Source organism: Anopheles funestus, unplaced genomic scaffold (assembly GCF_943734845.2).
Source record: "Anopheles funestus unplaced genomic scaffold, idAnoFuneDA-416_04 scaffold_47_ctg1, whole genome shotgun sequence".
Taxonomy (NCBI): Eukaryota; Metazoa; Arthropoda; class Insecta; order Diptera; family Culicidae; genus Anopheles; species Anopheles funestus.
In genome coordinates this window covers 187950-199051 of record NW_026045267.1, presented here as the reverse complement: position 1 = coordinate 199051, position 11102 = coordinate 187950, and the positions used below count along the sequence as shown (strand labels likewise).

At 33.3% G+C, this 11102-nt stretch overlaps 1 protein-coding gene across 1 annotated transcript; it reads left to right on the top strand.

The window, feature by feature from the left end:
- Positions 1 to 4082: 4082 nt before the first annotated feature.
- On the top strand, positions 4083 to 5405 carry LOC125774297 (uncharacterized). The gene has a single exon (XM_049444574.1). The coding sequence runs from the start codon at positions 4319 to 4321 to the stop codon at positions 5390 to 5392; it is 1074 nt and encodes a 357-aa protein (XP_049300531.1). The 5' UTR covers positions 4083 to 4318; the 3' UTR covers positions 5393 to 5405.
- Positions 5406 to 11102: the final 5697 nt, after the last annotated feature.

The following is an 11102-nucleotide window of genomic DNA, read 5'->3' as shown; positions in this document are numbered from 1 at the left end:
GTTAGGTTTTTGAGAAAAAGTTAGTTTTGGTATAAGTTAGGTTTTTTCGAAAAAGTTAGTTTTGGTATAAGTTAGGTTTTTTAGAAAAAGTTAGTTTTGGTATAAGTTAGGTTTTTTAGAAAAAGTTAGTTTTGGTATAAGTTAGGTTTTTAAGAAAAAGTTAGTTTTGGTATAAGTTAGGTTTTTTAGAAAAAGTTAGTTTTGGTAAAAGTTAGGTTTTTGAGAAAAAGTTAGGTTTTTTCGAAAAAGTTAGTTTTGGTATAAGTTAGGTTTTTATGAAAAAGTTAGGTTTTTTCGAAAAAGTTAGTTTTGGTATAAGTTAGGCTTTTGAGAAAAAGTTAGTTTTAATATAAGTTAGGTTTTTTCGAAAAAGTTAGTTTTGGTATAAGTTAGGTTTTTTCGAAAAAGTTAGTTTTGGTTTAGGTTTTTAAGAAAAAGTTAGTTTTATTAAAAGTTAGGTTTTTTCGAAAAAGTAAGGTTTTTTAGAAAAAGTTAGTTTTGGTATAAGTTAGGTTTTTTCGAAAAAGTTAGTTTTGGTATAAGTTAGGTTTTTAAGAAAAAGTTAGTTTTGGTATAAGTTAGGTTTTTTCGAAAAAGTTAGTTTTGGTATAAGTTAGGTTTTTGAGAAAAAGTTAGTTTTAATATAAGTTAGGTTTTTTCGAAAAAGTTAGTTTTGGTATAAGTTAGGTTTTTATGAAAAAGTTAGGTTTTTTCGAAAAAGTTAGTTTTGGTATAAGTTAGGTTTTTTCGAAAAAGTTAGGTTTTTTAGAAAAAGTTAGTTTTGGTATAAGTTAGGTTTTTTCGAAAAAGTTAGTTTTGGTATAAGTTAGGTTTTTTAGAAAAAGTTAGTTTTGGTATAAGTTAGGTTTTTTAGAAAAAGTTAGTTTTGGTATAAGTTAGGTTTTTTCGAAAAAGTTAGTTTTGGTATAAGTTAGGTTTTTTAGAAAAAGTTAGTTTTGGTAAAAGTTAGGTTTTTGAGAAAAAGTTAGGTTTTTTCGAAAAAGTTAGTTTTGGTATAAGTTTGGTTTTTTAGAAAAAGTTAGTTTTGGTATAAGTTAGGTTTTTTAGAAAAAGTTAGTTTTGGTATAAGTTAGGTTTTTTAGAAAAAGTTAGTTTTGGTATAAGTTAGGTTTTTTCGAAAAAGTTAGTTTTGGTATAAGTTAGGTTTTTTAGAAAAAGTTAGTTTTGGTAAAAGTTAGGTTTTTGAGAAAAAGTTAGGTTTTTTCGAAAAAGTTAGTTTTGGTAAAAGTTAGGTTTTTATGAAAAAGTTAGGTTTTTTCGAAAAAGTTAGTTTTGGTATAAGTTAGGTTTTATCGAAAAAGTTAGTTTTGGTATAAATTAGGTTTTTTCGAAAAAGTTAGTTTTGGTATAAGTTAGGTTTTTTCGAAAAAGTTAGTTTTGGTATAAGTTAGGTTTTTAAGAAAAAGTTAGGTTTTTAAGAAAAAGTTAGTTTTGGTATAAGTTAGGTTTTTGAGAAAAAGTAAGGTTTTTAAGAAAAAGTTAGTTTTGGTATAAGTTAGGTTTTATCGAAAAAGTTAGTTTTGGTATAAATTAGGTTTTTTCGAAAAAGTTAGTTTTGGTATAAGTTAGGTTTTTTCGAAAAAGTTAGTTTTGGTATAAGTTAGGTTTTTAAGAAAAAGTTAGGTTTTTAAGAAAAAGTTAGTTTTGGTATAAGTTAGGTTTTTGAGAAAAAGTAAGGTTTTTTCGAAAAAGTTAGTTTTGGTAAAAGTTAGGTTTTTTCGAAAAAGTTAATTTTGGTATAAGTTAAGTTTTTGAGAAAAAGTAAGTTTTGGTATAAGTTAGGTTTTTAAGAAAAAGTTAGGTTTTTTCGAAAAAGTTAGTTTTGGTATAAGTTAGGTTTTATCGAAAAAGTTAGTTTTGGTATAAGTTAGGTTTTTTCGAAAAAGTTAGTTTTGGTTTAGGTTTTTAAGAAAAAGTTAGTTTTGGTAAAAGTTAGGTTTTTTCGAAAAAGTAAGGTTTTTTAGAAAAAGTTAGTTTTGGTATAAGTTAGGTTTTTGACAAAAAGTTAGTTTTAATATAAGTTAGGTTTTTTCGAAAAAGTTAGTTTTGGTATAAGTCAGGTTTTTTCGAAAAAGTTAGTTTTGGTTTAGGTTTTTAAGAAAAAGTTAGTTTTGGTAAAAGTTAGGTTTTTTCGAAAAAATAAGGTTTTTTAGAAAAAGTTAGTTTTGGTATAAGTTAGGTTTTTTCGAAAAAGTTAGTTTTGGTATAAGTTAGGTTTTTAAGAAAAAGTTAGTTTTGGTATAAGTTAGGTTTTTATGAAAAAGTTAGTTTTGGTATAAGTTAGGTTTTTGAGAAAAAGTTAGTTTTAATATAAGTTAGGTTTTTTCGAAAAAGTTAGTTTTGGTATAAGTTAGGTTTTTATGAAAAAGTTAGGTTTTTTAGAAAAAGTTAGTTTTGGTATAAGTTAGGTTTTTTCGAAAAAGTTAGGTTTTTAAGAAAAAGTTAGTTTTGGTATAAGTTAGGTTTTATCGAAAAAGTTAGTTTTGGTATAAATTAGGTTTTTTCGAAAAAGTTAGTTTTGGTATAAGTTAGGTTTTTTCGAAAAAGTTAGTTTTGGTATAAGTTAGGTTTTTAAGAAAAAGTTAGGTTTTTAAGAAAAAGTTAGTTTTGGTATAAGTTAGGTTTTTGAGAAAAAGTAAGGTTTTTTCGAAAAAGTTAGTTTTGGTAAAAGTTAGGTTTTTTCGAAAAAGTTAATTTTGGTATAAGTTAAGTTTTTGAGAAAAAGTAAGTTTTGGTATAAGTTAGGTTTTTAAGAAAAAGTTAGGTTTTTTCGAAAAAGTTAGTTTTGGTATAAGTTAGGTTTTTTCGAAAAAGTTAGTTTTGGTATAAGTTAGGTTTTTTCGAAAAAGTTAGTTTTGGTATAAGTTAGGTTTTTTAGAAAAAGTTAGTTTTGGTATAAGTTAGGTTTTTTAGAAAAAGTTAGTTTTGGTAAAAGTTAGGTTTTTTAGAAAAAGTTAGGTTTTTTAGAAAAAGTTAGTTTTGGTATAAGTTAGGTTTTTTCGAAAAAGTTAGTTTTGGTAAAAGTTAGGTTTTTTCGAAAAAGTTAGGTTTTTTTCGAAAAAGTTAGGTTTTTAAGAAAAAGTTAGTTTTGGTATAAGTTAGGTTTTTTAGAAAAAGTTAGTTTTGGTATAAAATAGGTTTTTTCGAAAAAGTTAGGTTTTTAAGAAAAAGTTAGTTTTGGTATAAGTTAGGTTTTTTCGAAAAAGTTAGTTTAGGTATAAATTAGGTTTTTAAGAAAAAGTTATTTTTGGTATAAGTTAGGTTTTTTCGAAAAAGTTAGTTTTGGTATAAGTTAGGTTTTTTCGAAAAAGTTAGGTTTTTAAGAAAAAGTTAGTTTTGGTATAAGTAAGGTTTTTAAGAAAAAGTTAGTTTTGGTATAAGTTAGGTTTTTTCGAAAAAGTAAGGTTTTTTAGAAAAAGTTAGTTTTGGTATAAGTTAGGTTTTTTCGAAAAAGTTAGTTTTGGTATAAGTTAGGTTTTTTCGAAAAAGTTAGTTTTGGTATAAGTTAGGTTTTTTCGAAAAAGTTAGTTTTGGTATAAGTTAGGTTTTTTAGAAAAAGTTAGTTTTGGTATAAGTTAGGTTTTTTAGAAAAAGTTAGTTTTGGTAAAAGTTAGGTTTTTTAGAAAAAGTTAGGTTTTTTAGAAAAAGTTAGTTTTGGTATAAGTTAGGTTTTTAAGAAAAAGTTAGTTTTGGTAAAAGTTAGGTTTTTTCGAAAAAGTTAGGTTTTTAAGAAAAAGTTAGGTTTTTAAGAAAAAGTTAGTTTTGGTATAAGTTAGGTTTTTAAGAAAAAGTTAGTTTTGGTATAAGTTAGGTTTTTTCGAAAAAGTTAGTTTTGGTATAAGTTAGGTTTTTTCGAAAAAGTTAGTTTTGGTATAAGTTAGGTTTTTTAGAAAAAGTTAGTTTTGGTATAAGTTAGGTTTTTTCGAAAAAGTTAGTTTTGGTATAAGTTAGGTTTTTGAGAAAAAGTTAGGTTTTTTAGAATAAGTTAGTTTTGGTAAAAGTTAGGTTTTTTAGAAAAAGTTAGGTTTTTTCGAAAAAGTTAGTTTTGGGGGCTTTCGCCTCTCGCTGTTCGAACTGTCAACACGCACTTTTCTAACGCTCCGTGTTTGGACGGTTGTTTCCGATAATTATCGCGGTTTTCTCATCGTTTTAAGCGTGTGCAGCTTACCAGTCACTCTGCTCACCTGGCTTATCGATACATTCAGTGTTTTCCGTGTAAATTCATCGTGTGGCTTCTGTTTGATTGGCTTTTGTTAAGTGGCGCCTATCTTCGGTCATTGTCATAGCGATCTCTTCAATGGCTGACCAGTGTTTATCGTGTACGAGAGCGGCGGCGCCTGAGGACCCATCATACAGGTGTGATGGTTTTTGTAAGCGTTGGTCCCACCGTTCGTGCCTGGGTGTGAGTAGCGCCGTATTCAAGGAGCTGACCAAAGGAAGCGCGCAGTTCCTCTGGTTGTGCTCCAGCTGTGCTGAGCTACGTTGCAGCGGTCGCTCTGTTGTGATAGCGGAATTGAGTGCTGCACTGACGGATCTCAGAACTCAGCTTATGGAAGAGTTTGAGTCACGGTTAACTGCTGCATCGGAGAGAATTAAAGGTTCTGTGCTTGGATCACTCTCGCATCTCATCAACGTTCGTCACCCTCCCCATGCCTCATCATCAACCATCACGCGGACTGCCCTAGCCACAAACACCTCTGCATCAACCACTCACACACCTCCTGTTGATAGCACTAATCCAGCGAAACGCCGGCTGATTGACCGATCTCCACCGTCTGATGTGATGTCGCCCCCGCCCACACTACTTACCGGTACTGCCCCGATTACATCTGCATCTCACGCCGCACTATTGCTTCCACCAGAAACGCCTAAATTCTGGCTGTATCTTTCCCGGTGCCGTCCACTGGCTACGGTACAAGAAGTGCAGGCATTTGTTAAGGAGCAACTCGGTGTGGATGATGTCATTGCTAGGAAGCTGGTACCGGCCAATCGAGATCTCAGCACTCTGACCTTTTCTTCGTTTAAGGTCGGCTTGTCGCTTGAGCTTCGCGAGCGAGCGCTGTCTCGTTCCTCGTGGCCCGTGGGTACAGTGTTCAAGGAGTTTTCGGAGCGACGCACAAATAATCTTACTACACTTTCTCCGTCCGAGGATCGCCTCGTTAAAATTGCCGGTGCACCACACGCGGTCGCAGATCAACTGGAAGGCATGGCTCAGCCTAACGATCCTAGCACGACTACATTCAGTTCCAGATTAACCCATAACATCAACACCAACACAACAGTCAGCTGTGTTAACCAATTACACACCTCACCATCCAGTGATGACACCTCGAGTTCATCGTCTCCAACACCACCCCAGTTATTGCAATAACAACAACTGTAACCGGCTCCAGTTCATCCGCTGCTCTATCCGCTACCTCATCGATGTCATTTTATTACCAAAACATGCGCAGCATTAGATCTAAGCTCACCGATCTTCGTCTTGCTCTCATCGATTCCTGCTATGACGTCATCATTATTACTGAAACGTGGTTGGATGAATCCATTGCGGCTTCCGAGTTGGTGGATGATAATTTTTATGTGTTTCGATGTGACCGTTCAACCGACACCAGCGCTGCTACCCGTGGGGGTGGCGTCCTAATTGCGTGCAAGTCGAAGTTCATCACAACACACATACCCGTACGTAACTCTTCGCTGGAACTTGTCTGGATTTGTATCCAGCTAAAGGACCTTCGCCTCTTCATCGGTGTTGTATACATCCCCCCGGGAATGAGCAATAACACAATATTACTCGACTCGCTGTTCAGCTCCATCGATGCGGTTCATCGCCGATTAAAAACTAACGATATCCTGCTGCTTTTTGGTGACTTCAATCAACCAACCATATCCTGGTCTGCGTCTGATGCATTCTACGTTCCCTCCTTCTCTTCCTCATCGACCTATTTTATTGACGGAATGCATGAATTTAGTCTTAAGCAATTGTCAGGAGTAAAGAACTCCCTTGATAGGCAGCTAGATTTAGTTTTCTGTAACAACACAGCTCTTTCTTCGGTATCGCCCGTCACTTGCGCTCCCTTTCATCTCCGTAAGTTAGATAGCTACCACCCTGCTCTTGAGTTAATGGTCTCCATCCCTTCCTGTTTCCATTCCATCTCCCGTACACCCAACAGATGTCGCGGTTTAAATTTCCGCAGACTGGACTCTGCAAAATTGACAACCCTATTGATTGCCTTTGACTGGTCTTTTCTAGACTCTAATGATTCTATTGAGTCCATCACTGCGCAATTCGGTAGGATTGTCAATACTGCTCTCCCTTTATGTTGTCCACCCTCCTTCACCCCCCCGTCTCCACCTTGGGCCGATTCCACCCTTCGAGCTCTTCGAAGGGATAGGGGACGCGCACTTCGCCGCCTGCGGCGTTCGCCCTCCCACTTCCACCGCTGTGTCTTCAAATATGCAGCATCGGCCTATCGCATTTACAATCGAGCAAGATATTCCCTCTACCTTAATAGACTCCAAATCCGCTTCCATTCAGATCCCAAATCCTTTTGGCCGTTTATAAAACATCGTCGCAATTCCCCATCCCTTCCTCCTGTCATGTCTCTCGGGGATGTCTCTGCTGATAACAGTACCGACGTTTGTGCCCTATTTGCAGAGCATTTCTCCAGCAATTTCTCTACTCCAGCGAATGGCCAGCCTTCACGCTACACACCTAGCTTCCCCATCGCGCATCAGTCTGATCTGGTTGTGTCTGCGCTTATTGATGACGTCGCGGTTCTCAATGCGATTGTCAAGCTCAAATTATCCTTTTCCCCTGGACCTGATGGTATCCCTGCTGTAGTGTTAAAAAAATGTAGTTCTGTGTTTGTCCCTTTACTTGTAAAATTATTCCGTCTTTCCCTTCGTTCGTCTATATTTCCCTCGATATGGAAACAAGCATGGCTTGTCCCTATCTTAAAAAAGGGAAATGCGTCTGTTGTTTCAAATTACCGCGGTGTTGCATTGTTATGTGCAATTGCTAAAGTGTTTGAATCTGTCATACATCAATGTATCCTTAGCTTTTCCCGTAGATTTATTATCCCTCAGCAGCATGGTTTTGTCCCTCATCGTTCTACCTCTTCCAACCTCATGTGCTTTCTGTCGTTTGTCACGTCCCACCTTGAACTGGCTCCTCAAGTGGACACGATTTACACGGATTTTAAATCCGCATTTGACCGTGTTCCGCATGCGTCACTGATTAAGAAACTGTATAGTCTTGGAATCAATGATACAATTGTTTCATGGGTACAGTCCTTTCTCTGTGATCGTGTATACCGTGTCAAATTAAAATCTACCTTTTCTGTGTCTTTTTGTTCTGGGGCTGGGGTACCCCAAGGTAGTGTGTTGAGCCCATTACTGTTTGTCCTGTTCATGAACGACGTGATCTCCGTTCTTCCCCATGATTCGTTTCTATGTTATGCCGACGATTTGAAAATTTTTTTCCCGATCTCGTCGGCAGTAGATTGTGCTTCCCTTCAAACCATGCTGGACCGTTTTTCCTCTTGGTGTACACTTAATTCTCTGTCCCTTTGTCCTGATAAGTGTAAAATTATCTCTTTCTCCCGTTCCCGCTCTCCTTTAATATACTCGTATGTCCTCGATCAGGTCCAGGTCTCCCGTGTCGGTGTAATCAAGGACTTGGGTGTTTGGCTTGACTCTAGTCTCACCATGAGACCTCATATCGATTCCGTGGTATGCAGGGCTTGGAGAACGCTCGGCATCATAAAGCGCATTGCTCGTGATTTTTCTGACCCGTTGTGTCTGAAGGCACTGTACTGCTCGCTGGTTAGGTCGTTGCTGGAGTACTGCTCTGTAGTATGGGCCCCGACTGCTCGGACTCATATTGAGCGCATTGAACGGGTGCAGAGATCCTTCACCAGGTTTGCAGTTCGCAAATTTCTGGGTAGTTCCTCTGCTGCCCTGCCCAATTATGAGTCCAGATGTCGGCTGCTCGGCATCGACTCCCTCGAGAACCGCCGCTATCAGGCCCAAACCTTATTTGTTGCTTCCCTCTTGCTCGATTGCATTGATTCTCCAATGTTGCTTTCCTCGATTCCCCTCTATGTTCCGAACCGTTCCCTCCGTATTCGTCCTCCCTTAATTATCCCCAGACGTCGCACTGCAGCAGGTCGTTCTGACCCATTGTTGCTTGCTCTGCGATCGTTTAACTCCTCTTCCCACTTGTTTCATTTCCACGTCCCTTTATCCTCCTTTCGTAATCGTCTTAGATTTCCCTTTTGACCTCCTCATCTTACTCAATAAGCTACTATTATTTTCATGAATTCCCTGTGTCTGAGTTTTAGTTTTAGTTTAGTTTTAGGTATATATTATGGTTTAAGTCAAATTATTTTAAGTATTCTATGTGTAGCCTTACGGCAGACATTATAATAAATTGAAATTGAAATTGAAATTTAGAAAAAGTTAGGTTTTTTCGAAAAAGTTAGTTTTGGTATAAGTTAGGTTTTTTCAAAAAAGTTAGTTTTGGTATAAGTTAGGTTTTTGAGAAAAAGTTAGTTTTGGTATAAGTTAGGTTTTTTCGAAAAAGTTAGTTTTGGTATAAGTTAGGTTTTTTCGAAAAAGTTAGTTTTGGTATAAGTTAGGTTTTTTAGAAAAAGTTAGTTTTGGTATAAGTTAGGTTTTTTCGAAAAAGTTAGTTTTGGTAAAAGTTAGGTTTTTTAGAAAAAGTTAGGTTTTTTAGAAAAAGTGAGTTTTGGTATAAGTTAGGTTTTTAAGAAAAAGTTAGGTTTTTTCGAAAAAGTTAGTTTTGGTATAAGTTAGGTTTTTTTGAAAAAGTTAGGTTTTTTCGAAAAAATTAGTTTTGGTAAAAGTTAGGTTTTTTCGAAAAAGTAAGGTTTTTTAGAAAAAGTTAGTTTTGGTATAAGTTAGGTTTTTTCGAAAAAGTTAGTTTTGGTATAAGTTAGGTTTTTAAGAAAAAGTTAGTTTTGGTATAAGTTAGGTTTTTTCGAAAAAGTTAGTTTTGGTATAAGTTAGGTTTTTTAGAAAAAGTTAGGTTTTTAAGAAAAAGTTAATTTTGGTATAAGTTAGGTTTTTGAGAAAAAGTTAGGTTTTTTATAATAAGTTAGTTTTGGTAAAAGTTAGGTTTTTTCGAAAAAGTTAGTTTTGGTATAAGTTAGGTTTTTTCGAAAAAGTTAGTTTTGGTATAAGTTAGGTTTTTTAGAAAAAGTGAGTTTTGGTATAAGTTAGGTTTTTTCGAAAAAGTTAGTTTTTTTATAAGTTAGGTTTTTTCGAAAAAGTTAGTTTTGGTATGAGTTAGGTTTTTTCGAAAAAGTTAGTTTTGGTATAAGTTAGGTTTTTTCGAAAAAGTTAGTATTGGTATAAGTTAGGTTTTTTCGAAAAAGTTAGTTTTGGTATAAGTTAGGTTTTTAAGAAAAAGTTAGTTTTGGTATAAGTTAGGTTTTTGAGAAAAAGTTAGTTTTGGTATAAGTTAGGTTTTTAAGAAAAAGTTAGTTTTGGTATAAGTTAGGTTTTTAAGAAAAAGTTAGATTTTTAAGAAAAAGTTAGGTTTTTAAGAAAAAGTTAGTTTTGGTATAAGTTAGGTTTTTGAGAAAAAGTTAGGTTTTTTATAATAAGTTAGTTTTGGTAAAAGTTAGGTTTTTTAGAAAAAGTTAGGTTTTTTCGAAAAAGTTAGTTTTGGTATAAGTTAGGTTTTTTCAAAAAAGTTAGTTTTGGTATAAGTTAGGTTTTTTCGAAAAAGTTAGTTTTGGTATAAGTTAGGTTTTTGAGAAAAAGTTAGTTTTGGTATAAGTTAGGTTTTTATGAAAAAGTTAGGTTTTTTCGAAAAAGTTAGTTTTGGTATAAGTTAGGTTTTTTCGAAAAAGTAAGGTTTTTTAGAAAAAGTTAGTTTTGGTGTAAGTTAGGTTTTTTCGAAAAAGTTAGTTTTGGTATAAGTTAGGTTTTTAAGAAAAAGTTAGTTTTGGTATAAGTTAGGTTTTTTCGAAAAAGTTAGGTTTTTTAGAATAAGTTAGTTTTGGTAAAAGTTAGGTTTTTTAGAAAAAGTTAGTTTTGGTATAAGTTAGGTTTTTAAGAAAAAGTTAGTTTTGGTATAAGTTAGGTTTTTTCGAAAAAGTTAGTTTTGGTATAAGTTAGGTTTTTATGAAAAAGTTAGGTTTTTTCGAAAAAGTTAGTTTTGGTAAAAGTTAGGTTTTTTAGAAAAAGTTAGTTTTGGTATAAGTTAGGTTTTTAAGAAAAAGTTAGTTTTGGTATAAGTTAGGTTTTTTCGAAAAAGTTAGTTTTGGTATAAGTTAGGTTTTTATGAAAAAGTTAGGTTTTTTCGAAAAAGTTAGTTTTGGTAAAAGTTAGGTTTTTTCGAAAAAGTAAGGTTTTTTAGAAAAAGTTAGTTTTGGTATAAGTTAGGTTTTTTCGAAAAAGTTAGTTTTGGTATAAGTTAGGTTTTTAAGAAAAAGTTAGTTTTGGTATAAGTTAGGTTTTTGAGAAAAAGTTAGTTTTGGTATAAGTTAGGTTTTTAAGAAAAAGTTAGTTTTGGTATAAGTTAGGTTTTTAAGAAAAAGTTAGATTTTTAAGAAAAAGTTAGGTTTTTAAGAAAAAGTTAGTTTTGGTATAAGTTAGGTTTTTGAGAAAAAGTTAGGTTTTTTATAATAAGTTAGTTTTGGTAAAAGTTAGGTTTTTTAGAAAAAGTTAGGTTTTTTCGAAAAAGTTAGTTTTGGTATAAGTTAGGTTTTTTCGAAAAAGTTAGTTTTGGTATAAGTTAGGTTTTTAAGAAAAAGTTAGTTTTGGTATAAGTTAGGTTTTTGAGAAAAAGTTAGTTTTGGTATAAGTTAGGTTTTTAAGAAAAAGTTAGTTTTGGTATAAGTTAGGTTTTTAAGAAAAAGTTAGATTTTTAAGAAAAAGTTAGGTTTTTAAGAAAAAGTTAGTTTTGGTATAAGTTAGGTTTTTGAGAAAAAGTTAGGTTTTTTATAATAAGTTAGTTTTGGTAAAAGTTAGGTTTTTTAGAAAAAGTTAGGTTTTTTCGAAAAAGTTAGTGTTGGTATAAGTTAGGTTTTTTCGAAAAAGTTAGTTTTGGT